The sequence below is a fragment of the Artibeus jamaicensis genome, unplaced genomic scaffold, assembly GCF_021234435.1.
Source record: "Artibeus jamaicensis isolate MK-2021 breed Jamaican fruit bat unplaced genomic scaffold, CSHL_Jam_final contig_384, whole genome shotgun sequence".
Taxonomy (NCBI): domain Eukaryota; kingdom Metazoa; phylum Chordata; class Mammalia; order Chiroptera; family Phyllostomidae; genus Artibeus; species Artibeus jamaicensis.
The window spans coordinates 23,142,352-23,170,283 of record NW_026521810.1 but is presented as its reverse complement, the minus strand read 5'-3'; the positions used below and the strand labels follow the sequence as shown (position 1 = coordinate 23,170,283).

Here is a 27,932-nt window from a genome sequence, read left to right as displayed (position 1 = left end):
GACCTACAGGGGAGCAACCATAAGCATTCATTCCTCCAGGCAGCTGAAGGAACAAAGAGAGGAGATGGAGTTACCCAGGAGCCAGCATCACCGTTGGAGGATTCAAACGGTGGGAACTGGAACCATGGAGATGCAGTCACTATTGGAGGAGATGCTTGATGAAGAGGAAGAGGGAAGATGTACTCTGGCTTCCTCCTCTCCTTTACCCCCAACTTGCCACTGGTGCCTTCACTGGCCAAACCTAGAAGGAAGCCAGAGCACCCCAGAGCCTGAGAAAGGCAGCCTCCAGGCCAGCCCCGGCCCTCCAGGGCAGAGCAGGGGCCAGAGGCAAACAGACCCAGGGCTGGCACACTCACAGTGGGGTGAAGATGCAGAAGATGTAAGATGCTTAGCACTTACATATTCTGCACTTACATAGTAGGTGCTCAGTAAATGGTAATTCTAACTTCTGTGGGTCAAAGTTCTGTCATGGGCATTTTGAACCACATTTTCTCATTACTTTATATCTAAATACATAGAAACACAAGCTAGGATATTTGGCTCGTGCCAGCAGGACTCTGCCAAGAATGCCCCCCCTCCCCTAAATGAGCAGCATATCTGAGAAATGTGAAAAGCAGCCTGGTCCTAAAATTTCATTGTGTAAAGCAAATGTTGAGTTTCCACAGCTGCTGGCTTCAGCCTACCCAGAGGAACAGTTTCAGTGAAATATTAAATCTCTGAGAAAGCCACTCTGGGGCAAGACTGCACAGTAATTCAAGCAGCATGTGCAAAATTTATTTACTGTTGGCCAGGAATGGTTCTAATTATGTGAAGTCTTCAGAATGAGAAGAAAGTGGCTGAAGATGTTGGACTAAATCACAAAGGCTCTGGACGCTCCCAGCTCTCTCCCGAGTTTCAGTTTATTTCCACAGTCCCTAAACCATAAACACAAAGGAAGCGCCCGTGGAGTCGGATGATGGCATCGTGAGAACCACAGTGCAACCAGCAGCAAAAAACAACCAAGAAGGAAACATCAGCACCGCAGTCCAAAGACCTCCAGTGCAGTGTGAAGGCCACACGTCCAGTGTGGAAAAACGATCTGGGAAGGGGCAGGAGGGGTGAGAATCCGAAGGAATGATCAAAACCTGGAAGGCAAGATGCGAGATGCTTTCATCAAAGGTCCCAGGTGAGTGCAAGGTGCAGTGTTTACTGTGCATCTATGGGACACCTGACATTTCCTTGGGAATTACTGGTGAGGTGTTGGTGTTGAACTTGAAGTAGCACCTGGGAATAAGAAGGCCAGGGCTCATCCCTGAGGATGGTACAGGCACTGCAGACTGGGCCTGGAAGACAAGAGCTGAGCCAACCCCATGGGTCTTAAAATGATCAATGAGTAGAAACCATAATGTCTCCCCCAGGTTGGAGGAACAGACAGAACACCCAGGAAGTCACAGACTAGCTTTCAGCCTCTGGGTTCTGTCCATGGGTAGCAGAGCCCTGGTGCGAGCCTGGGGGCAGGAGTTTCTGTCCCAGGAAGGCCTCTATGAGTAAGAACATCAGAAAGAGGATATGAAGAGACAAGCAAAGTCTGGTCCTGTAAGCAAAGCACAAGACTGGAGATAGGCGACAAGGTTCTCATGACTAGCCTTAAGGTGCCCCATGTGGAGCGCTAATATCTATGCCCAGAGGGTCAGGGCTCAAGGATTCACTGCTTCAAGTCAGATAAACCTGAGCAATAAGGTGGGGGCTGGTCCTAGCTGGAAGGAGGAGGGCAGGGAGCCATACTTTCATGACTCGAAAGGGGAGTCCAGAACACTGAGGTTGGATGAGGGGAGGACAGGAGACTCTACCTGGATTTCCCAAAGATCTCTCCAGCCAGCAGTGTCTGAAATTCATTCTCTCCATGAACTCACTTCCCCTTTTCTCTGCAGAATTCATAATATCCTGAGCTTCCCAATCACTCAGGCTTGAAGATGGGGCATCATCACAAACTCTTCCTCTCTCTTGTCCTGAACATTATATCTCATGTCCATTCAAACTCCGCATCGCCACTACCACTCACCTGACTCAGGAGCTCCTTCCTGTTCCCCTCCCACCCCAGTACCATATGCTGGTGCCAGACAGAGCATGCAGAAACAGTGTTCTAATAATGCCACAGCTCTCTTCTAATATTGTCACCTACAGAGTAAAATTTAAAGGTGAGCCTGAAGATCAAGACTCTTCACGGGTCTCAACCTTTCCAGCGCAGCCCAAAGTCCAGACAAATGATGCCACTCTGTTCTCCATACAGCTTCCACCTGGCTCTACCTCTGGGTTTTTCTCTGCCAAACGTACTTCTCTACGTGACTGCATTTCTGGGTCCTACTCATCCTTCAAGATCCATGTCACACCCCCATATAATTGCTCTCTCCTTTAGCCTCTCATAATCTCATGTGGCAATGTTTTGCAGATAGTAAGAGCACATGTTTTTATATATTTGTGTTAGTCTACAAGCTCTTTGGGAATAAGGGCCTTACATCACCAGATTCTTCTTTATAGAGAAGACACAGGCAGACCCCAGGACCCTGAGTTTGGTCAGCTTCTTAGAAATGTGGTGTGGTGGGAACAGAGAGGTAGCTACACCAGGGAACAGAGCAGCTGACTGATGAGGGCAAGGGCTGTGCCCCAGCAAAGTCCCTACGTTCAATTCTCAGCTGGTCTAATTCACTGGGTGCTTGAGTAACATTTGACCTCCCATGTCTGAAGTCAACCCAGCTGGAAGGCACTAGGAAGAAAATAGGATGCCAATTGAAAACCAACACCTGCTTCCAGGATGAAGCTTGTCCCACCCTTTACCCCCATATGCTAAAAGACTAAGAGCTACAATCTTGGGGCTGATCACACACACACACACACACACACACACACACAGAAATGCAAAGAAGTTTTGGGGAAGAACTTTGGAAAGGAAGATCGAAGCCATATTGAGATCCGTACTAAGGCATTGCAGAGTCATTCTCTGAAGTATGAAAATCAACGAGGTAACCCCGACAAAGAACACCAAATACAAAGGAAAAGGCCCGTGGCTGGACCCTGGAGAAACACAGCCTGCTGCAGTCGCCTGGAGAAGGACCTGTCATGGAGACCGGCAGGAAGCGGTCAGACAGAATCACAGCCTTCATACCACACTGGGCATGAAAAGAATGTTAGCCCTGTTGGTTACACCAACAAGTGCTTGAATAATTTTGACCACATCCTGTGTGGATTTTTCTCTTTAGAATTCCAAGTAGGGCAGGACATGCTGGTAGACTTATGGACCCTTAACCAAGGCCATTAAAAAGACGATTCACTTGCCATTTTATTCCTAACCGGTATTTAAGCAAAGACTTCAGTCTAGCACCAGGGAGGCCTCCCAAGTCCAGCATATCTAAGGCATCTGCAAATGTACGCTCACAGAAATAATGCCCAACCGAGGTACACGCACATGGGAACAAGAAGCATTCCAGGCCATCAGATGCTTTTCTGTTTTGCCCTACAAGTCCCAGGCTGACTTCTAAGTCTATTACAATGATAAAAACCAGAGCATAAGCACAGGACCCCTGAGGAAGTCAGAAGGGTGGATCAAAAACCCTGAATTTGGGGGCTCCGAAGCCCAGGGAAGTCCCTAATGGAGCCAGAAGAAAAAGAAATTCTAGGTTAGCAGGGTACCAGCTCTCCTTGGTGGGACCTGTGTGGCTCCTTGGGGAGGCAAGAAGCTTCTACCTGAGACCTTCCTGATGGCTCCTCAGCAGAGGGTGCTAGTCCCACAGCCGCACAGGACCTGCCCTGAGCCAGTTCTACTCAATTCACACACAAACAGCTGAGCACCCGGGATGCGAAAGCCCTGAGCTGGACAGACGTTTCTCTGGTCCTACCAGGGAGGCCCAGCCAGCCAGCTCCGCAGCTTCCCTGAAATCACAGTTGCCTCACCCCTTACACTAACACAACGGAGTTCAACCTATTTGTTTCAAGGGGTCTACAAATGTTAGATATAAGTAACATCAAAACAATTTTTTAACTGTAGACAGACACACTCAAGTGTGTGATGTGTCAAATGTGAACAATCATGGACCCCATCAACTACAGGTTCATACAGTCACACCTACTGCAAAACAGAGGTTCTCTTGCCAAAGCCATGAATATGTTTGAACACATGTAGGTATGGCATTCATTAGGAAAGCTGTAGTTCCAAAAGTGTCTTTTAACAATGCAGACCCATACAAGTCTTCTCATGCTGTGAAACTGCAGAATCAAACACACGCCCACCACCCTGGCTCCCATGTGCCACGCTCTACCGAATGCCAGGCAAGGCTCAGGATCCCTGTGCCGTGTAAAGATACAATAATAAACTGCACGGTAGTAAATGACCGCATAATAGGTGGCATGATGACTGAGTATATTGGTAGCTTTTGTGCCCATTTTATCCTTAGAGCGCTTGGTGGCACTCCCTGCTTTGTGTCCCCAGCCTCTCCTTCCCCCACTCTTGCACTTTGCTCGTTCATTTACTAGTTCATAAAACAATGAGTGTGGAGTTTAAAATTCCAAGCAAGACCGACTCAGGAATGCAGGGCCCCGCCGTTACCACCCCTCCTACAGTCCATAAAGCGTGATGATGAGTTTCGACTTGACATGTCAGAAATTTTTACTGTGTTAAAGGTTTTAAGTGATGATTAGAGAGAAACAGGCACTAAAGTTTCTGAAAATAATTTCAATGACATAATTAACAACTCATAATGGCGAATACATTTTTTGGGAAGCGTTTTCTGTGAAATAAAGCAATAACTTGGTTGAAGAACCTGTTCATGCAATCCTTTTAATTAGATGCTTTATAATTAAGGAATGCAGAGAGTTACATAGCGTTAGTGAGTCGACTTTAACCGCATTTTGCTATATTCCTCTTTCAAGTTTCTGGGTCAGTTTAGTCCGAGTAACCTGAAGCTGCCAGGTATCCTGTTGAAAGAGCTACCACTTCCAATGTCTAGCTGTCACAGTTTTCTCAAGGTCTGTCCAGCCAACATACAGAATACAGGGACGTATTAGGATTGAGGATGCTATGAGGCTGCAACTGTCATCCCAAACCCTCAATTTCAAATTTTCATATTCATCATGACAATCCCATTGTTTTCATTAGCTGTATATTATAAATTAGAATTGTCAAATAATATATATATAAATATTTGTTTCTTCTATTTTATTTATTAATATTCCATACAACATTTCATTTGAAGAGCTTTAATGCTACAAAATTGAAAATCACTGTGTTTTTCAATGCACAGGAGAAATACAAGAAAGGATAAAAAAACATCTTTCTGCCCTGGCTGGGTGGCTCAGTTGGGTGAATCGTGACCCTGTACATCAAAATGTTGCGGGTTCGATTCCTCTCTTCAGGGTACATGCCTGGGTTGAGGGATTGATCCCCAGTCGGGGCACCTGTGGGAGGCAGCCGATTGATGTTTCTCTCTCACGTTGGTGTCTCTATCTCTCCCTCTTCTTCCCTCCCCAAATCAATAAACATACCCTCAGGTGAGGACTAGAAAAGAAGAAAACATAAATATCTTTTTGGTTAGAAAGGAAAGAAACTCGATGTGTGTTAGTGTGCTTCACACACAGCCCCAGGTGGAAAATAAAAAAAATGCTTGTTGCATTAATCCGTGGTGAAGCGTAGTGCCCTTGCTCATGGAACTGGTGGGGAGGAAGCTTTGGAAATGGAGAAGCGGATAAAGGCCACAGAGACGTTCTGCTTTTCCTATGAGAACCATCTTCCCACAAGTAAGTAGGCAGGGATCTCACTGTGTGAAGCGGGGCGCACCACAGAGGTGACGGCCAGTGGTAACCACGCGTGCGCCCTGACCGGCGGACGAGCTGAGCTGAGGTGCGGCATAACGGAGAGACAGTGGTGAGCCACGAGGTCTCCGGGTTGGTGGCAGAGAAAACGTGGTAACCAGACATACGGTGCTGAGGGAAAGAGGCTGGGAAACGTAAACCCTGCAGAGCAGAGGCAAAGCGCTGACTAGGAATCATTCATCCACTCACTTGTCCATTAAGCACCATTAACACAGGCATACTGGAGTTATGAAGATAAAGAAGCCTTGGTCACGGTCTCTTTGGGGGAGGGGAGCATAGAGGAGCTAGGAGAAGACTGGGTGGGCTTCTCTTTGACAGCTTTCACACGACAGCTTTCTGGAAGAGGAAGCCCCAGGGAGGATGGTGAGGGGGACACATTGTAACAGAGAGAGCATTCGTGCGGAAAGACAAGATTTGAGACAGAAAACTGTACAGTTGGGAAAGAGTAAGTAGATCGAAAATGGGTACAGCACCAGGTGAAAGAGAAGAGGTGGCAAGAGATGGGGCTGCTGAAGGGGCCCGGTGCGCTCTGCTAGCCTGACCTCTCTCCTGCCAGCACGAGGGAGCCAAGGGAGACGCTATGCTGAGGACAGCACAGTAAAACTTGGCACACACTCCCCTTCCCAACTGTTTCACACTGTTTGCTTGTATGGCTTCCCATGAGAACTCTGAGAGCAGGAACTGTCCTTTTCACTGTTTTCATCTTTCTATCCTTGGAGCTTAGTGTATGCCTGGAATGCAATAGGAACTCAGCATGTATATGAGTGAACGAGCAAAGTGCAAAGTAGGGAAAGCAGAGGCTGGGGGGCACCATGCAGGGAGTGTCCTGGAGAACACTGGCAAATGCAGAGGCGGGGCAGGTAGGACAGGAAACCCTCTGAAATATGATAAACTATGAGCAAATAGAGACAGAACCCTCCTGTCCCAAGAATCATATGGAGGAAGTGGACAGAAAAAATGACCACAGATGAAAATACTTTGAAGTGGGATCTGGACTGAGCCCAACTTGGTCACCTCAGTCTGAGGAAACAGTCTGAGTTCTTCATGGGAAAAGAGCTGTGTTCTGGGTTGAATTATGTCCCTCAAAAAAGATATGTGACAGTCCTAACCCCCAGTACCTCAGAATATGACCTTATTTGGAAATCAGGTCTTTTCAGATTTACCAAAGTTAAGATGAGGTCAGTACAGTGGGCTCTCCTCCAATGTGACCGGTATCATTAAAAGGGGAAATTTGGACACGGACACACACAGAGGGGAAACTATGTGAAAAGCCACCTCTGCACAAGATGCCTAAGGCTACCGGAAGCCAGAGGAGAAACAGGGAACAGAGCCACCCTGGTGCCTTCAGAGGGACACCTCTTCTGGCCCCCCTTGGACTGTGAGACAATACACTGCCATTGCTCGAAGCCAGCCACTTCACAGTGCTTTGTTACAGCAGCCCCAGGAAACTAATACATCCTGGTTGCCAAAACAGATCAACAATTACGCAGACACATCCACCTCCCCGAGAGGCACTCCTCCTTCCTCGGTGCTGGACGAGCTCCACTCCTGCTGAATGTCCATCCTCCCTGGCCCAAGGCGTGGGTCATGCAGTTGACTCACATCAGTCCTGGAGGTCTCTCTGCCATTCTGTTTATCATGTGAAGCAATCCTGGCCAGGAGGTCTCACCAAAAGGGCCTCTGTATCCATGATATAATTCAGTTCTTCTTGGATATTTTTCATAGAAGTTTCTAAAGATTTTATTTCTTTATATTTGGAGAAAGAGGAAGGGAAGGAAAAAGACTGGGAGAGAAACATCGATGGGTTGCCTTCTGCACACCCCCAAATGGGGACCTGCTGGCCTACAACTCAGGCATGTGCCCTAACCCGGAATTGAACTGGTAACCTTTCTGTTTGCAGGACAATGCCCAACCCACCAAGCCACACCAATCAGGGTTGCTCTTGAATATTTCTATGTCTCTAAAGTCCTGCTGAAAATATTCAGCACAGAGGCAGTCTCTATTTGAACCTGGACAGACACTAACTTAATGATCAGTAGGGTTACTAGATAACCGATAGAGAATGGTAACTGAACTGATCTCGACCCATTAGATTTGTTCTTTCAGATGTTAACCTTGACCTCCAGGGTTTACACTTACAAATTTCCCCATATCTGATATTATTACCTCATTTGACGAATACCTCCTGTGCTTCTGTATTACTCACAGAATAAGGCAATGTTCTGATCTAGGCATTGTACTGAAATTCAGGGATTTCCTGACCCGTAACACCCAATACCATACCGTCTTCATGTTGTAACATGACCACAATCGTCTAGTTAGACCTCTAAGTCCAGCTCTGAGTTTGGCTACATGTCCTTCCTCAAACACAGGATAATTCACACCTAACAGTTTTTGCAGCTAAAACACTGGTTCAGTTCTTACTAAGCCACAGACGTGTTGAGAACTTTAAAAGGCAAGATGGGTCTGAAGAGAGAGAAGAAAGGTTGAGGTAGGAGCTGCACAGGTGAGGCGGGGAGAAGATCACATTTTAAAAATGGCACAGGCTTTGCCACCGGACCCCCTTCCATCTCAATTCCACCGTTTACCAGCCATGTGACTTTGGGCGAGTGACTTGCCATTTCTAAACCTCAGTCTGGAAAATAGCAAATACAACTTAATATCCTTAAGAATTCTGCTTAACACCGAGGTAATCTGTGTAATGCTCCCAGCGTGGTGCCTCGTGACCAGCAGGTAACCTCCCGGGACTTGCACGTGGTTCTGAGTCACACCTCCACCACAGCCACCGTTTTTTTCCACTGAGAAATCAGCCCACTAAGCATTAAGGAAACAACCAGACATGGTCTCATTAAATTGGTCATGTGGTCCTATGCTTTTAATGCTGAAGCATTTCACAAACCACTTCTCCCCATGGTCTCTCCCTCAGTTCCCCTGAATTAAAGCAATGTCTCCTAACTGGCCTCCCTACCTCCAGTCTTTTCCCATCGTCCAGTCCACCCTCCACGGAGCCACCAGAAGTAGAGTTTTTATTTCTTTACATTTTATTATTTTTAAAGAGAAGGAGAGAAATACTGATATGGGAGAGAAATAACAATTGGTTGCCTCTCACACACACCCAAAAGGAGACCCGGCCTGCAAACCAGGCATGTGCCCTGACGGGGAATTGCACCAGTGACCTTTCTGTTTGCAGGCAAAGCCCAACCCACACCAGTCGGAGCCACCAGCACTTGCATTCTTGAGCAGGGCTTGATAAACTTCAGCTCACAGGTAAATCCAGCCCATGGCCTGTTTCTTATGTGTAAAGTGTTATTGGAACAGAGGAACACTGACTCATTTACACACTGCCCGTGGCCGCTTGTGCACTACGGTGGCAGAATTGAGTAGCTGTGACACAGCCAGGAAAGCTTAAAATGTTCACTAAATGTTCTGGCCAGCGTGGCTCAGTTGATCGCATATACCGAAAGGTTAGATTAGCGTCCCAGTCAGGGCAAGTACCGAGGCTGTGGGTTCGATCCCTAGTTGGGGTGTGTATGGGAGGCAACCAACCAGTCCAGATTTCTCCCATGTCGATGTTTCTCCTCCTCTCCCCCTCCTTCTCTAATATCAACAAAAAAATCTTTAAAAATGAAATAAAAATGAAAAATATTTATCACCTAGTCCTTCACAGAAAAAGTTCGCTGGTCTCCTGGTAACTTGTTCTAGAACACTCCCCTTGGCAGCTCATCGCCCCCTCCAGTGGGCCTCTGTGATACAGTCTAAGCCGTGTGCCTGAGCCCTCCCCTAGCCTTCCGGACGCGCTTCTCATTGTCCCCTACGTGCAGCCTAAACTCCATCTCCACTGAGTCCTCTAGACACGCCAGGCTCCCTTCCCCTAGAATATGAGCACTCCTTTTTCACACAGAAAACTTTTCTACCTGGTCTTCAAGATTCTTCTTCAATATCCCTCCCTTTATGAAACCTTCCAAAACTCCCCCCAGTCCCATCCTAGGGTCAGGAACTCCCTCCTTAGAAGCAACATCCCGCCAACAGATGGTGTGTCGTACACAGTAGACAGGGGTCCACATACCTGTCTTCCCTACCAGACACCCTTTCTCTTCCCTGTTCTTGCCCATTCCCTCCCGGAGCACCTGTTCTTTTCCAGCATCGTCCCCACCATAGTTTGTGGCTGTGTATTTCTTCGTGTGTTTATTTCCTGACTGTCTCTCTCTAACAACTGTGAACTGCGGGAAGGCAGGAACTAAGACTGCTGGATTCACCCCCACATTACCATCACCTGGTCTGGAGCCAGCCACGTGGTAGTTGCTTAATTTGTTCAGTGAACAAATGACTGGATAAATGGGGAAAAAAGATTTTATGAATGAATCTAAGGTATCAAAGCTGCTATTTTCTGGGCATGCTGAATTCTGCCCCTCAGACCTTCTTGCAGCCCCGCGGTCCAGAAGGTTGGATGGGCATAAGCACCACTGATAACTCTGGAGCACGGATACAGCCCTAGTCACTCTTGAAACCAGTGTGGAATGTTTCCGTAGCCCTTTCCCATGACAGCAAATTCAGACCCTGTGGAACGGGGATGAAGTCCATGTAGGATTACACGATTGAGTCCATGTTTGCACTGAACCAGTTAGTATCCCAGACGTGCCCTCCTGGAGGACATCGTCCACTCCTTGTTTGCTGGAGAAAGGTGGGCAAGATTCCCGAAGTTTCATCCTTCTGTCCCTAAAGAGAGCATCCTATCTGTCCATCACACCCACACTCAGCCAAAGGCACTCTGCACCATGCTCACATGCAGTGAGAGACCTTGGCAAGATGGGGTGGAGGAGGTTAAGCAGGAAGGATCCTCCTTTGGTTCTCACAGTGTGTAGTCCCAAGGGGAACTTCAAGCTTGAATGCAACCCTTGAAAGATGTACTATTCACTCTTTCTGATACTCAAAGCTCAATATCAAACAAATAATTCATCTGAGTTGCTGCTTATTTTCCACACACACATACACACCCCCCAAGGCCATTTCTTATGTGGCCTTTCTGATTCTTCAGGACAGACCCATCCATAAAGGCCCTCTGTGGAGACGTGTGTATTTCATGAGATGATTCTAAGAAGAACAAAGATGCATTTTCAACCAAAGCAAGTTTATGAAGTTGGCAGCCTTGAGCCTTAGGGATGGCAGCACCATGAACCAAGGCAAAGCCGAGTATCTTGTTTAAGTCAAATATTAACCCTCTATGGTATCTACCTCTGGTCTGAGCTACAAAGGAGTTTTATGTGTTAAACACAGAGATTGTCTTTGGCTCTAAATAAATACATCTCCTCAGAGCCTACTGGACCTGTGTCCTTCAAGCCTGGTAACGAAGCATTCGTAAGGAAATGTCAGTCTTTTCCATTATTAAGAACTTAAATGGCAGCAGCCAAATATCTAGGCTTCTAGGCTCTTACTAAGCAGAGGGTTGTCACCCAGCAAACCTCCTTATAATGTGTCTCCCATTTCCTATAAGATCCAAGCAACTGTCTCCTTCCACAGACTTACCTTTTGCCCAATCACCTTTCTCTCTGCTCAGGGAATCTGCTGTCGTAGGTTCAGTTGGAAGCCAGTGTCCAGTCTCCTCCCCCCCCCACCCACCCCAAGCCCAGCCCCCATTATGCTGTGTCCCTTCCTCTCCCCTCTCAACTCTGTGCCACCCATTCCCCTTATCATCCTGGTGTCTACGGAGCACGCTGGGCCCTTTCAGAGATTATTTCAAAGGCACATTCAGAGGAGGATGCACCACACATGACTTTGATATGGTCTGGACTTAACAACATGTAATGATTCACAACTGGGTATTGTGAAAGAAATTTTGTCTCCCCTACCCAATAAAAGCTGAAAGTCCCAAACACCTATCAGGGACTTCTAAGTGACTTCTAACCATTAATAAGGAAGGTGTCCAGAACATTCGGAGAAATATTTCGAATCTGGGTGGAAGAGGAAAGGCAGCAGAACTCCCTTCCCAGTGGGCACGGTTCCTTTGCAGCCACCTCGTGGGGTCCCCTCCGTCTTCATCTCTCCCCAGTTACATATTAACAGGCTTCCCCATCTCCGACACAACCCCTCTACCTAACGCTCTGGTTACCGCCTTCTCTTCCCGACACTTGCACAGCCCAGCTTCTGGGAAGAATTGCCAGTGCTTGGGGTCTCTGCTTCCTCACCCCACACTTGTCCTCAGCCAACCTCGGCTTTCAAAGTCCACTAAGCCACCAATAGCCTCTGAATTCCCAAATCCAAGAATATTGCATTTCTTTTCCTAGTCATTTCCACATCACTCGATGCTACTGATTCCCCCTCCTGGAACTCTTCTCCCTCATTCCAGTCTCCCATGTCTTACTACCTTCCCCGCCCAGCCTCTCCCCGCACTGCCTTCATCACTAGGCCCTCTCCTTCCCCTCTGTCAGAGGTCAGTGTTGCGACCCAGGCCCCCCACTCCCACAGTCAGTCTGGCCCAGACACTGACAGCCTGGGCTAAAATCCCAGGTCCATCACTTGGATCCGTCTGTATGACCTTGGGCCATTACTATCCCTGTGCCTCAGTTTATTCATTTGAAAATCAGGTATAACTACAGTGTTTCCTAGCAAAGGTTATTAAGAGGATTAATACACATAAAGGATTTACAGCACACAGTACACATTCAATTAGCATCAGCCATGCGATTCCTCTTCCCATACTGTACACTCTGCTTGAGCAGCCGAGCCATGCCAGGACTTCATCGTTCTCGTCAGAAGTTTACACGTGCATCTTCTTTAAGACCTCTCTCCATGTCAGCCTCTAAAACCACGTGCCCACTAGACACGTCCCCCTGGCCATCCCTGAGATGCTTCAAATTCAGTGTGTCTGACCATGAGCTCATCATCTTTTCCTGCAAATGCCGCTATTCCTCCTTCTCCTCCGTTATTTCTCCTAATGAATAGCCCTACTACGCTGCCACTTGGTTCCCCGGGCCAAAATCCCAGAGTCATCCTAGACTCCTGCCCCTCCTTTACTTCTCCACTCAATCAGTCACCGAATTGTGTCAACTTTACTGCCAGAGTATCTCCTGAGTCTGTGCCCAATTCTCCACCGCTATCACCTGTGTCTTAGATAGAACCTCACTGTTTTTTACCTGGATGATAAGCAACCATAATATTGCAAAATATTATTGGCACCCTGGCTGGGTGGCTCAGTGGGTTGGAGCATTGTCTCATACACCAAGAGGTTGTAGGTTTGATCCCCGGTCGAGGTTCATGTGGGAGGCAAAAGATAGATGTTTTGCTCTCACGTCAGTGTTTCTCTTTATCTCTTTCTCCCTTCCTCTCTAAAATCAGTGAACATATCCTTGGGTGAGTATTAAATAATAATATAATGTTAATACCACTACTAATAATGGCCACTATTATCACATGCCAATTATGGATCAATCAGGGTAGTAGAGACTTCACACACTTCATCACACATAATGCTGACCACTGTCCACACCACCCACACGGAAGGAATTAGAGTCCCTGTTTTCAGGTGAGGAGGCAGAGGCTCAGAGACGTTTAATTATCAGCCTAAGTTACACAGAGACCTTGTGGGGCTGGGATGCAGACTGGTATTCGTCTGACTTTGAGTCAGCTTTCCCACCCTACTGACTGCAATGGTGTCCTAACCAGCCTCCCTGCCACTGGTCTCGTTCCTCCTCAATATCCACGCTGCTGCCAGAGAGGTCTATTTTTGCAATGAAACTCTGACTTAGCCTCTCTTCTGTGTGAAATCATGACATAGCCCCCCAGCGCAGAATAAAGTATACGGTCTTCAACAAGGGTCTTCCTGATGTGCTCACTTTGTCCATTTACAGACCTCCCTCCCTCCCTTTTTTGGAGCACACCATGCCTGCTCGCCCAGCCATGCTGTCCTTCTCGCTGGTGCCTCTGCCTGGGACGCCCTTATCCTCTCATCAGCCTGGACGCCTCCATCTCGGCCTCCTAGATGCACGTCCTCTTGCACCCACCTGCTGCCAGGCTGAGTTCAGTTAGCAACCTGTGTCTGGATGCGCACAGCGCTCTGTGATGGCCTCCAGTGCAGCATTTCGGAGTGGAGCAACATGCACTGATCAAGCACCTACTATGCGCAAGTTTCCAGTAGGCTCCAGTGATTTGAGAACCAATAAGACACACGTCCAGCTTTCAGAGAACTCACTTTAACAAGAGAGATGGACAGTAACATGCTGTGTTGCTACCTCTGATTCACCTGTCTCCATACCGGATTACTAAGGTTCTTGGGAAGGAAGACTATCTTGTGCATCTTTGTGTCTCCAAGGCCTAGAACTGGGTTCTGCACACAGGGCTGTCAGTAAACACTGACAGCTGGAGCTGAGTGGACACACAAGCCCACCCACAGGGACACTCCACTTTCGTGTGTGTCTTTCCAGACTCCACAAGTCCAAGTCACCGTTTTCTGCACCCCACTGCTTTGACATGCAGTAGGCTCTCACAATGGAGAATTTCAGTCACCCCGCCCATGTAACTCACCTGCTGAGAGACAAAGGGGCCAGGTCCTCACAGCAGGTAAATGGCACCGCTGACACCCCTTCCAGGGCTCACCGCACCCACCCCCAGGTTCACTGGCACGTCTCACTGCAGGAAGGAAGGGAGCCGCTGTCTGAGGCTGCTCAGCCACGTGGCACACAGAACAGGAGCTGCAGGAAGGTACTGCATGTGTCTTCCAGTAACAGCCCTTCCCTCTCCATCCCACGCACAGAGGCTGTGGCCTGTCTTGTCCCAGCAAGACAAGCCAGTGAAAGGACAAGCATGTCCGTGTTTGTGTCCATGCCCAGGGCAAGACAGCTCAGGCAGGCCTTTGATCAGGGTCTCTGCGCAGAAACAAGATCCCCTGAAATCTGTTCCCTGCAGCGGCTGCCTGTCTAACAGGCAGGAGGGCACAGGGCAAAGGGGAGAGGCTTAAATTACAGCAGGTGTTCTGTAAAAAGCCTTCTTTTCCTCACAAGTTTATGGTGACCTCTCCTCTAAGTGGCATTTCCGCCTCCTCTCATGGTGGAGGACAAAGTGCAAGCTGCCCAGGTGATCAGAGAGGGGTGAGAGGAGGAAAGGAGAGGTGCTGAGCCCCAGGGCAGGGAGCTTCTCGCTGGCCAGGGCAGGGTCTCAGACATTAGGCAGGGGAGAGGGAAAGGGGGGAACTGGGGGAAACGGCTGTTCTTTCCCTGGCCTCAGCAGCCCACCCACCTGCACTTTCCCTCTTGAAAATCACCTTTTCTAAAAGCATCTTTGATGGTAATATGACCTCCCTGAGACTGTCGGGGGCAATGGTGGAGGAGTCCAGTGGTCTGAATCTGATCCCAGGTCCGCCTTTTAGCTGTGGGCGGGGCCCTTCCTCCTTCTCTGATCCCGACCTCAGAGGATGGCTGTGAGCATCCGTGTCACTACTATAATCAGACACTGGGAACCACCTAGGAACCGCGTGACCTGTGGGGAGGGTGTTCAGAAGAGACCGCCCTCCCCTGTCTCTGTTCCTGACTCCTGGGTGGTCTGGGTCTGCCCCTGCCCGCACGTCTTCTCTGTCAGGGCACTAGTCCACCACGCTGTGCTGGTCTGTTTTCTTGTCTCTCTCCCCATTCAGGCCACAGGCACTTTGAGCAGAGACAGGATGTGACTTTCATGCTAGAGCACTGATTCACTCCTTTGTCACTCACTAAGCACCTCCTAGGTACCAAGAGGTCACTAGGTGGTGAGTAAATGAATGAAGTCTGGGACATCCTACAGAAACACCTACATAGCTCATCCACTCGAGAAGCATCTGTATCCATCCCCTGTGGTGAAATCGATGCAAAGGCTTGGGGTTCGAAGAGAGGAACTGCAAACATGACTCAGTTCCCAGGAAATGTGTCCATTCCGACAGTGGATCTGCTGGGCCCCATGCTGAGTTTAGTTAGGACAGATCCGATCAATATCTATCTGAGTGTGTTGTCTCTCTCTGCCTCTGTCTGTCTCTTTCTCTGTCTCTTTTCCTCTTTCCTCCCCCCTTCTAAGTTATGAAAAACTTATCAATTACATAGCAATTCATCCAGACTTTTGGATGCTCTAAAGGTAATGTTCAAAACTCCAGACTCAGAAGGGGCCATCACAGTTCACCAGCCACAGCCTCGAAAAGAAAACAAAAAAACCGATGCCCAACTGAGGGGCACAGCTTTGTTTATGACTGTGCTTTCTTTTCTTACTGGAGACACTGTCTCTCCTCCAGTCCCTGGGCTCTGGTCCCTGGTCCCAGGAGGAAAGAGGCCGGCCAGCAGAGACAGGAGGCGGGCTTCCACTCAAAGAGCCCAACACTCCTGAGCTTCGAAGACCACCCCATTGTCTCCCAGCAGCAGGAACAGGCTCCTGGAGTGCTGACGGTCAAACCCACCTCCCGGCCCACCTCCAGCCCCCTAGTCCCACCACACTATTACTGCAACAGCTGCCAGGCCCTCTCTTGGTTCTGCACCATGTACGCACAGTCTCCTGTCTGCAACAGCCATCGTCACCAGTCCCCCCAAACCCAGCAAGCTCCTCCATTAAGACCCAGGTCAACCATCCTCTGCTCTTGGAAGACTGTCCTCACTCCTCTAGCAGAGACGATGGCTGGTTCCTTTGAGCTGCCAGTTCTCTGCTCCGATCTCTCCTGGTCCACTTAACACACTCTGATGACCTGTTCGCGTGTCCGTCACATGCCATGGACTGTGACCCTCCCTGATGATAAGGACCAGGTCTTCTTCACGTTCGTGTCTCTGGCATCCAGCACAGAGCTACGCATCCCACATGTATTCCAAGCACAGCCTAATGCCTCAAGATTCCGTCACCACTCTAGTCTAGTCTGGTCTAGACCCAGCACCCCCTACAGCACCAAACAGGATTCTATAGAGTCAAACAGCCCAAGACCTAACAGGGTGAGATGTCTCTCCCTAGAACTACACACACAAGCAGAAAGCAGCTTAATTAAGAATCTGGTCAGTTAGCAGGTGCTTCCCAAGACAGCAGTCAACAAAGGGTGACATCAGAGGTCTGAACACCTGGCACCAGGCCGGACATTCCCCGCTGGGCTAGCTTCTCTTCTGGACCAGGATATAAAAGCCTCAGTGAAAATGCAACTGCTGCCTGGAGATCTGGGGTCTGACTTTTACTCCAGGCATTGGGACCCCAGGGCAATCTGTTTCTCAGATTGGGCAGCTGGTGACACGGGAGACCCAGGGTAACACCTGCAGGCAGAGAGAGTCTGGGTCTGAAGGGTCTCTGATGGGCTGATGGCCAAAAAAGCTCTCACCCTGTCCACCCTCCAAAGCAGCCTTACTGGAGTATTTCTGCAACCTCTAACAAAACCACAAGGCCTTGCACACACCAGGTAACTTCACCCCACTGAACTTTTGGGGGGCACTCTGCCAAAATAAGCAAATTCAGGGGACTGCAGATGTGGAGGAAGCCAGAGTACACAAATGTGCAGGGATCTGTGTAAGGCGATCTGGTCTACCAAGTAAGTGGTCAAGGGTCCAGCAAGGGGGGGACTCAGCTTTCAAAGCCAGGACTGCATTCAGGGAAATAAAAGATTCCAAACTGGTGACATGACCGGCCATCACCTAGTATCTGGTATTGCACTCAAATTCACACAGGGTGTCAGTGACTAGTTCTAAACCTGGTCCCCCAAAACCCCATGTGGGTCATTAAATTCTCTCAGCAAGCTTTACCTTTAATATACACAAATGTTCCTCAAAACACTTGGAGAGAAAACGTACTCTGCACCTGATCCAGTGTAAGGTAGGAGACTCCGTTGGCGGCATTCACCCGTCCATCCCACATTTACCGACTGATTTCAGCAATATTTATGTGCTAGGTGCTCAGGGCAAGGGGCACATGCCTGGAAAGGACAAAGGTGAAGGCTCCGTTTAGTATCAAGTTCATTGGTGCTGAGCTGGTACTGTGACCCAGTGGACTGACCCCACTATCCTGTCCCCCTGTGGCTGAGGGCAGCTGAGGAGGAGAGGAAAGAAAGAAGAATTGTAAAAATAATGGCAGTCTCAGATCACAAGCGTGGTGTGGATGGAAAACCCAGTGGACTTCAGATCTCATTAATGCACATAACAAACCACAGCTCACGTTTACTGAGCACTTACTACCTGCACAGCATTAGGCTGCGCCTTTACCCTCACAGTGTGAAGGGTGTGTTCTATAGTCTAGATGTCTGTGTGAATCTGGTCCTACTCCTCACTTACTGTGTGACTTTGGCCAAACTGCTTAGCCTCTCTGTGCCTCCGTTTCTTTGTCTGGAAAATAGGGTAATACCAGTACTAACTCAAAAGCATCGTTATGAAGATTAAGTGAGGAAAAGCCTAATATGCTAAACCTGAACCATGTCCTGGCACAGAGGTAGGCACTCGGTACTAAAACCTACAATGATTATCTCCTTAGTTCGTCACACTCCTTTGCAGAGAAGGCAGACTCTTTCTTCCTATTTTACCAATAAGGCTTTGAGAGACTGAGTCAACACACTCGAGGTCACAGAGCAAAGTTAATGCATGGCAGAGCTGGGACCTGAACTCAGGCAGCCTCACTCCAAAGCCCACAAGCTTAAGCACCACGTGAGCACGGCACCATGCTAGGTCCTAGGGACATGAACTAGGGATCCCTATACAATGCAGCACATACTACGAGAGAGAGATTGAAAGAAAAAAAGGGGGAGGAGGACTGGGCCTGGGGTAGCAGGGAGTGACAGTCTAGAGGACCTGAAGGACGCTCCACCCAGAAAGGGACTTGAGTTCTAGACCCCAAGGACAATGAGGAATTTGCCAGCCAAGGATGAAGGGCATTTTGAAAAGTCAGGACCTAGAATACCAAAAGATTAATGAATTGGGTATACAGCGGGCACACACAGGAAATTGCACCACGTTAGGCTGGGAAGGTAAGTTGAGGCTGGTCATGAATAACCATGTGCGCCAACATCAGAGGCTGGATTTTATTCTGTAAGACAGTGATTCTCAAACTTTGATACACACTCTGCCCTCGGTGCTTGTAAAACAGCTGTAGATTCCACCCCTGCTGCTAGTTCTGGGAGCCAACAGGGTATTATGGGACCGTAGTAGCAAGGCCTGCTGGGATTTTAACAACAGTATTCTGGCACTGGAATGAAGGGAGGTTCGGAGACAAAACCTAGTACAATTGGCCAAACTGGAGCAGATAAGAGGATGAGTTGGGAATAACAGCACTCTTCACAAACCGATACGTGACATCAGGGTTTCTCAGCCTCAGCACTGTTAACATTTGGGACTGACAGTTCTTTGTGGGGAGCCAGGAGAGGTGCTACCCTGTGCATCACAGGAAATTCAGCAGCATCCTCCCCCACCTCCATTTATACAACCAAAAATGTCTCCAGACATTGCCAGATGTCACTTGGATGCAAATCAAAACCCCAGTTGAAAACTACTGCTCGAAATTCTCCCACTCCTATTTTACAGATGAGGAAATTCGGCCACAGAAAGGCCTCAGCAAAGACTCAAATGCAGTTTTGGCTCCAGGGTCCCCCACTCTTAGCCATTTAACTCAACTGTCTTTCCGGGAAAGAGACTCAATGCATCCTTCTCAAGCAGAATCACAGATTTGGTGACAGGCTGGATGAGAAAAAGAGGATGGAAGAGCGAGGTTCATAGGTGAAATCTCAGTGCTTGGCACTGAGCTGGAAGGATAGTAGGTACTAATTAAGTCTTTGGATTTGAATAGAATCAAAATGCATTGACTCAAAAGGGAAAAAACCTGGTTTGCCAGTGCTGTGCCAGCGGGAGGTGGTAGGTTCCTGCTCAGACTGGACAGAGGACTCTCTGTAGGGCTGGGCCTGGGTGTCCTACAAACCGGCTGGTACCCAAATCCTGGCTGGCCCCCTTCCCAGCTGAGTGGCCTTGAGCTCCTAGTTAACCTCTATGCGTCTCACTTTGCCCGTTTGCAAATATAGGAATACAAGTTTCTACTCAAAAGAGTTGATGTGAGAATTCAAGGAGTTATTAAAAGCAAAATGGCAAGCTAGCACGATGTGGTTGGTCCCCCTCGCCTTAAGAACCTTCCTTATTACCTCTATGCCCCGTGATCTTCTCTTATCCAGTACCAGTGCTCCTCTCCACACACAACCGCGCCCCCGCCACCCCTTCCCCCCACTTGCTGCCCCAGCCCAATCTTTGGGAAACAGAGCGGCAAGGAGCTGACTGCACCTCTCCACCAGCAGACTGCCCCCCTGGGACTTTAGGGGGCGCCAACAGCCTTTTCACGCCTCAAGCCGCTGTGATTCGGGGTTCTGGAAATCGCCAAAAGCGCGCGGTGAGCCGGGTGCTTCCAAAAGGAGCCAGGTAAAGGAGTTCAGCGTGGGCCACGGCAATTTCAGGCAGGTCCGCAGCCGGCAGGCCCGGCGTCAAAGCCAGTCGCTGCCCCCGAAGGCAGAGGAGAGAGACGCGGAGATCTGGGAAGGACCCACCCCCCGAAGCCAGGCTGCAAAGGCAGGGAACTGGGAGTTGTTGGATCAGAAAAGGAAAAGAAAAGAAAAGGAAAGAAAAAAAAAGGCAGGGGGCGGGGGAAGCCACAGGAAAGTGGAGAAAGAGAAGGCAAAAAGAAAGCGCTGTGCAGCAGAGTTCCCAGGGGACTCAGCCCACCACACCTGGGCAGGGGGTCGGGAACAAAGCTGCGGCTTCAGGTCAGAAGTGCTCCGGGCGTTTCCGCGGAGGGCGCGCTCCCGGGAAGCCCGAGCGGGCTGGGGATGCGGGGCGCGCGGGGCGCCGCTTACCTTCGCGGGGCCGCCCGCACGCACTTCCGGGGGCTGCGCGCGGGGGGCGCGGGCCGCGCTGGGGGCCCAGAGCGGGTCCCCGAGGTGAGACCGTGACCGATCGGTGCCCGCGGCTTGGGCCGGAGCCGGCGCCTCGGGAGGAAGTCGCAGTGGAGGAGTCACCGGGGACCGCGCGCAGAGCGGCGTCCCGCCTCGGTGCTCACGGGCGCTCGCGCCGAGCCCCGCAGACGCCGGAGGAGCCCGCGGCAGTGAGAGGAAAAGGTTGTCTCATTTCCTTCGGTCTCCCCGCTCCTCCGCCCCTCTGCTCCGGACCTGCCCTCCCTCTCCCCCGCCCCCTTCCCCAAGCCGGCGGCCCCTGTGGGCGCTCGGAAGACGCGAAACCTGAACGGTTGCAGCGTGCGGCGCCTCCCTCTTCGCCAAGTTAGTTCACGCGCCCACCTCCTGCCTGCCTCCCCCGCTCCCGCCGCGGCCCCCCGCCCCCACCCCGCGCTTCCGACCCCCAGAAGGCTCCCCAGGGGCCTTGCCCACCCTGTCCCGGTCTTTCCCCTGCTGGGACGAGCCCAGATTTAAAAGCAGACCTCTAAGCTCCTGCCAGCATCCATCCTCTCATTTCTGTCCCGCTGCCTGCTTTGAGCCTGAATTAAACCACTCAACCCAGACAGGAAATAAGTACTTACTTTGTTACCGTAAATTTGATCAACCTTTTCCCCCCCTCAGTGGGGAGTTTACAGCCTGATGCAAAATCTTGAAGTAGCGTGCATTTTGATTGGAAGAAGAGCAGCTGAGATCTTTGTTTGGCCTTGCTCATTCAGAGTTAGGGTTTTGTTTGCTAATTCAGTGACTGTTGAGAGCCTAATAGACTCTGAGCTGGGCAGAATCTAACCCGAAGGGCATATTGCCCCGAGGCTATCGTCATTGTCTAGGAGCTGGCAGAGAGGAGGTCCAGGGATGCGGTGGTCTCTTAAGAAATAGGTCAAGGCTGGAAGAACTTTCTGCGGACTAAAAACAGCATAGGCAGCAGCAAGACGTATAAAAAGCCCCACGAAGAGGCAGTTTAGCAGAAAACACAGCCAGAATGGGGGGGGGGGTGAAGGTAGGCCAACAGGGAAGAGAACGTTAAGGCAGCCTGTCAAGAGAAGCAGCAGGGAGCAGTGGGATAGAATTGGTAAGACCTAGTGACCCAAGAATCCAGAGGCTGATAGTGACAGTGGATGACCAGAATCCCAGGGCATCTCAGGAGCTGCCACCCCAAGTGTGGTCCTGGGACTGTGACGTTAACATCCACTGGGAGCTTGTTAGATATGGGGACTTTCCAGCGCCACTTGTTTTACTGAATCAGAATCTGCATTTTAGCACAGCCCAAGATGATTCAAATGTTCATCAGCATTTTGGAAGCACTGCTCTTTACACCGCTGACTGTACGTTACAATGACTGTAAATTACAAACACCTGGAGAGCTTTAACAGCCACTCCGAGGCCCCTGCTCCACCCCACAAATGCTTATTTAATTGGTCTGGGGTGGGACTACAAAATCAATATTTTGGAAATGCTTTCCAGATGACCTAATATAGTCCGAGTGGAGAACCACTGTTCTAGATTTATTCAAGGGCTACTTCATTTAACCTTGAAATGCAGCTCTTCAGAAAGGAAAAGAACACCTGTTTGTGGATGAGAATGTGGTAAGTCGTGGCCCTAATAGAGGCAACTGTCAGCTGGAAAGGGCATTGCCTAATCAGGAAAGCAGATTCTAGCCTCCCATAGCCACTAAATTATTATCTGAACTTGAACCGGTACTTCTCTTTAAGGCCTCAGTTTCCTTATCTGTAAAATACACATCTGACTAACTTGACACTCTACCCCCAGGGATGCAAAGCGCCATCATTACAGCTCCACTAACTCCCCAGGTTTACCGGCAGGCAGAGGAGGTGGCTGCGTTGAGAAGAGGTTCTCCTGATGTAGCACTGCGTCCCTGCCACGTACACAACCGTGCACAAACACCAGAGGTCAAAGGACTGTGTGCCAAGCACTACACACATAATTGGTGCTCAGTAGACATGTACAAAATGAATGAATGAATGAATGAATGAATGAATAGGGCACAGGTGCCAGTAGATGGCATAGACTTTCCATGGACTGGCCCTAATCTGGAGCCTATGCATTTGCCCCCTAAGCCAGAGAAAGGGCATTTGGAAGCACTGTGACCCATGACCCAAGCTTTGGATTTAAAACTACTACTATTAAGAACTGATGACATTCGTTGACTGCTTAGTACATACCTGGCACTGAGCTAAATACTTTGCTTAGCATTGCCTCATTTCGTTCTGATAAAGATACTGTTGAACCTCTGTACTGGCTACAGGAGTCCCAAATATGGAAGGAAGTGAGCTGCCATCTAGATCAGCCTCTGCCTCTTGTACAGCTGAACGTACGTGGCCAGAGAGTCCCACAGGGGGCTCTTACAGGTCAAGAGCATGCATGCTTGCATAGAGACCAACCTTGAAGGGAGGGTTTTGGAATGACTGTTCCAGGGTCCTATGCTCCCAGAAGCTATCTCACCTGGGGAGTGTTTTGAAATAACAAGTTGGGCTCTAGACCAGACCCACTGAATCAGAATCTCTGAGTGGAGCTTTAAAAGGATTTTTTAAAATAACATAAAAAATAAAGAAAACCTCTGCAGGTCATTAAAACAACAGTCAGGTTTGAGAACCGCTTCTATAGGAAATGCAGAGACAAAGCCTAGGTCCTAACGGATAACTTTACAAAACAGCGAGGAGCTCGGTCTAGTAGTGATCTCCAGAATTCATCAGGAAAAGAAAACTATCGAAATCATTCCCCGTCCAAAGCATGTTAAGACAATGCCAAGCTGACAAAAGTTCTTGGACTTATCTCAGCCTTGAGTGAGTGAGGTCATCCCCACATGGTCAAGGAGAGGAAATCTTGTTCCATCCCCAGAAAGCACAAATTATTGAAACCAGAATCCTTGCCCTGTCTGCTATGGCATTGCTATTTATGAGAAGCCTCAAACATGCAGAGCTTATGAATTCCAGAAGTAGTGAATGCTCTCCAGGAGCATTGGGGCAAGACCGTCATGTAAACTGGGTAACGAAAGACAAAGGAAATGGCCTCATGGCCCAGTGAGAGGCTAATGGATGTGCGGACAGAAACACCAATGTGTCACTGCTAATGAGGAAAATCAGAAGGCTGAGACTTTTAAAAAACGTTTTGCCCTACAGTCATTTCATATTTATTCTTAGCAAAAGTAAACCTGAAAAGAAGATCTGTACTTATTTGAAATATTAGTGTGGGGAAGCAGGACAATTTCTTTTTCTTGCTTGCTTGCTTGCTTCTTTTTTTAACCCACTGTCTCACTTTTGTCATTACATTCCCTTGGCCAAGTAATGGGATTTCTGTTAAGGTGCATGGATAGCCATTAACTAGGTGGCATTTAAATTCATTCATTTCATAGGAGCCTGCTGAAATGAAACTAGTCATTTGACAGTATTAGCCACTAGCAGCTTCCGGACACCAAAGGTCGAAGACTATAGCACCGCCCATATACAGTCCAACCTCTCCGCAACTTTGTACAAGGTCTCATAGATGCCTTTAATCGCTAAATAAATTACTGTTGATGGAGAGGCTCCCTTTGAAGTTCTAGTTTCCAGATGTAGACAACTAAGTCGTAAAACCCATGTTCACCAGGCCTTCTCTTCCTTTTCAGAGAGTGACATTTTACCTGCATGAAGGAGGAGGAGGGGATGCTGGGAGCACCATTCAGAGTCTTCAGTGAACTCTTAACCGAAGAAGAAGGCCAGGGAAAATAAGCACACGACGGGTCCCCGCAGTGTTCTGATCACCTGCCCCACCCTTCTTAAAATGCCCTGTGCCCAGAAGAGATGAGATAATGAGGAACAAGCATCAATGAAGCATGTCTTCAACCTATTGTGACTTGGAGGCCTGTCTTTCCTTGAATTATTTCCTCGTGGCCCCTGGTCAGAAGACTAGAGTTTTAAATACTTCTGGCTAAACCACTTTATCTTCCTCCGGCTAATAGAGTAGAAATCAAAATATTTCTCTAGCCCGTTGCTGCTGCCCAATACAAAGTTACCTCTGATTAATGACGGGTTTTAAATCAAAACATATTCCCCAGTTAAAGTATAAACATAGCTGAGTGTAAATTTTGCTTCTCTTTTTCCCCTTCATTTTCCACAGGGAGAGTTTCATGCCCAGGCTGACACCTCCTCTACTTTTTCATCTTGGCCAACAAGGTTAAATAAGCATGAGCAGCACTTTAATAAATCATTCACACAAAATACTCTGTTACAACCAACAGGAAGCCACTGTAAAAACTAGAGGTTTCAAGCATAAAAAAATGAGGCAGTGGAACTGTGAAACATGCCCAGTGAAATGGCTAATCATTGATCTTTAAGAAAATGCAAGTGAGGTCCCTACCACAAATATGACCCTAAATAGGTAAATGTTTACTTTTACATTGAAAATACCAAAGATTCTCATAAAATTGAGACATCTATGACCTATTAAAATTACTTCATATGTAGCAAAATATTAAGTCACATTTTAAAGGAATAAGAAAGACTAGAGTTCAAAACAAAGTATAAACGTTGAATTAAGGTAGCTCAACTAACAGAACGACTGAGCCCTGTCGCAGCATTTGATGCTCCTTTACGAGGCTGCCTGCAGCCCTGCCAGATTCCTGACTTCTTTTCCGCAACTGCGAAAGGTGTGAGCTTGAGAAATTCATCAGGTGATTTGTTCTGAAAGATAAATGGGCAAACAGAAGACAAAATCTACCAAACTATCCGTTTCCTTGAAGGGTGGGCACTAACTAGAACAGATGGTTGTGAGAGTTCTGAACGCCTCACAGAGCATTCACGTAATCAGTTCTCTAAGTCATGAATTTCTTGGTAGCAAGTTCTGGAACACGGTGTCTTTACAGAACAGGTGTGTTAGATCTAATCAAACCGAATGAATGGCACTCTGTTCATTACCCCAGTGCCCAACCTGGAGTGAATTCCGCTCCTAAACTGGTACCTGCCACCGGCAGCCAGTCGGCCGCGTGTGTCTGGACACGGTTGATGGGAGTTGAGATCTACTTTGTTTTTGTTTTTCCAGGGGGGGTGGGGATGGGGCAGTCTGACCGAGGAGTCTGAGATTATGGTCGCAACAGGAAGTGGGATTACAAGGGAGGCACAGGGATAAATGAAATTCTGATTCATTGGCTTTGCCAAAAGGTCCACATTGGGAATCCTTTAAATTAGATGGCATGATTAATGTATTTATAATACAATGCTTTTGATTTCTTTTTCATGGTTCACTGTACTTCTCAGAAGCATAGGGTTTACTTGTACAGTAGTCTTCTCTTATTCGTGATGTCACTTCATGGTTTCAGCTATTGGTGGCCAACCCATGGCCAAAATATTAAATGGAAAATTCCAGAAGTAAACGGTGTACAAGTTTTAAATGGTGGGCTGTACCGAGTAACATGATGAATTTTTTCGCAGTCCCACTACTTCCCACCCAGGGCGTGAATCACCACCTTGCCCAGCGTATCCGGGCTGTGCACGCTCATTGGCCCGTTAACCACTTATTTAGTAGCCGCCAAAGCTTTCGGACTGCCTGTCTCACTACCCCAGTGCTTGTGCACAAGGAACCCTTATTTTACTCAGTGATCTCCCCAAGGGCAGGAGGAGGGATGCTGCAATTCGGATATGGGGAAAAGAAATCATAGAGGGCTTCCTGTAGGCAGAAAGGTGAGCACGGTGCAGTAAGATTTTGAGAGAAAGACTTCACATAACTTTTATTACAGTACATTGTGATATAACGGTTCCATTATATTATTATTAGTTATTGTCGTTAACCTTGTACTGTGCCTAATTTATAAACTAAACTTTGTCCTAGGTATGTATGTCTAGGAAAAGAGTTAGGTACTCTTTTTTGGGTATATATAGAGTTAGGTACTACATGAGGTTTCAGACATCCACTGGGGGGTCTTGAAACATATCCCCCAAGGGTAAAAGGGGGGAACTACTGTAATGAGAGGTACAGGGGACAGAGCTGCCACTCGGATTTGTGACCTCAACCCTCCATGCCCCGGGAGCACATGGGAAGTTCTGTCAGGTCAGGGGGTAGTCTCTGGGCCTCAACCTCCTGCTTTCTGGACTTTTTTTATTTGTTCAACTTCCTCATTCTTGTCTTTGATCTTTCCACTCCCTCCTTCCCCTTAACCTTGAACATGTCAAAATCCGCCCCATTGTCTTACGCACATGAATAAGTTACTATCAAAGAAGTCTTCCACATTGTATACCCATTGATAGATTTGCCCCATCTTTATTTGTTTTCATAACCAAACCTCAAACAAATGGGTGCATTTATTATCATCACTTTCTTAATTTCCACTCAGTCCTCAACTGACTGTAGTCTTCAATATGGAGGTAGAGTGAGGTTCAGGAAAATACCATACACCTGACTTGGGGAGATCAGAGAGGTTGAGGACGGCCACTGAGAGTTAATTTGCATGTCTACAGCAACTTCGCTAGCTCCATAGTTATCGTAAAGACCTGTGCTGCCAGGGACATGGGCCTGATTTTCTGAATGTATCCTGGCTTGTGTCTTAGCCTGGGAGATTACAGCACACACATTAACCGTTAACTGGGAGGCAGTTCCCTGATTACGGTGCCTGCTCAAGAGCTTGGTGGTGGTTTGCTCTGGGTCATGGGGCCACGCCTGTCGGGACCAACAATGGCAGCCAGAGAAAGGCAGAAGACACGCAGGACAGGGAGATGTAGCCCACTGTGGAAGGAGTCAGAAATGGGGTTACAGAGAGGCACTGGGATTTAAACTCAAGCCCAGCAGCCATTCTCTCCTTGGTCATGGGGCTTGGGAAGGAGAAGGGCTCTGGGCCATGCAGTCTGCAGTGAGAAGGGAGAAGTGAACGAGGAGCTTTGTCGTGTATAGAGAGGAAGGAGGCCATGCAGCCTGGACTGATGAGAAAGGAGATGCTGCTGCTGCTGCTGCTGCTGCTGCTGCTGCTGCTGCTGCTGCTACGAGCGTGCCTGCTGCAGCTGACTCCGGACCTGCAAAGGGCTTCCTTGAGAGATCCTGACCGGCTGCACCTGGATTTTACCTGGACTATTAAGCCCTGTGCCTTTCCTGAGTTTCACCGTGATCCGGAGTAACACAGAATGTGCCATTCTGAACTATTATACAGAGGCTCATGGCAACATAGGTCCTGCACATATAAGAAATAGGTCTTCCCGGTGGAGAGCCTGGGAAGCGCTGGGTC

The 27,932-nt window shown here is 48.6% G+C and overlaps 2 protein-coding genes across 12 annotated transcripts in view; one reads left to right on the top strand and one right to left on the bottom strand.

The window, feature by feature from the left end:
• Positions 1-21,633, bottom strand: part of EVA1A (eva-1 homolog A, regulator of programmed cell death) — a 50,712-nt gene extending 29,079 nt beyond the window's left edge. For 3 of the 11 annotated variants that reach the window (XM_053664644.1, XM_053664645.1, XM_053664641.1), the window contains exon 1: positions 20,633-20,719. The gene's annotated coding sequence lies outside the window, so the exon portion shown is untranslated. The other 8 variants (XM_053664643.1, XM_037130856.2, XM_053664642.1 and 5 more) reach the window with 7 other exon arrangements.
• On the top strand, positions 125-27,872 carry LOC119038394 (uncharacterized). Its single transcript, XM_053664538.1, has 5 exons — positions 125-379; positions 934-1,097; positions 16,112-16,327; positions 20,208-20,893; positions 24,351-27,872. The coding sequence occupies exons 1-5, from the start codon at positions 125-127 to the stop codon at positions 24,371-24,373; spliced, it is 1,344 nt and encodes a 447-aa protein (XP_053520513.1). The 3' UTR covers positions 24,374-27,872.
• The last annotated feature ends 60 nt before the right edge of the window (positions 27,873-27,932 follow it).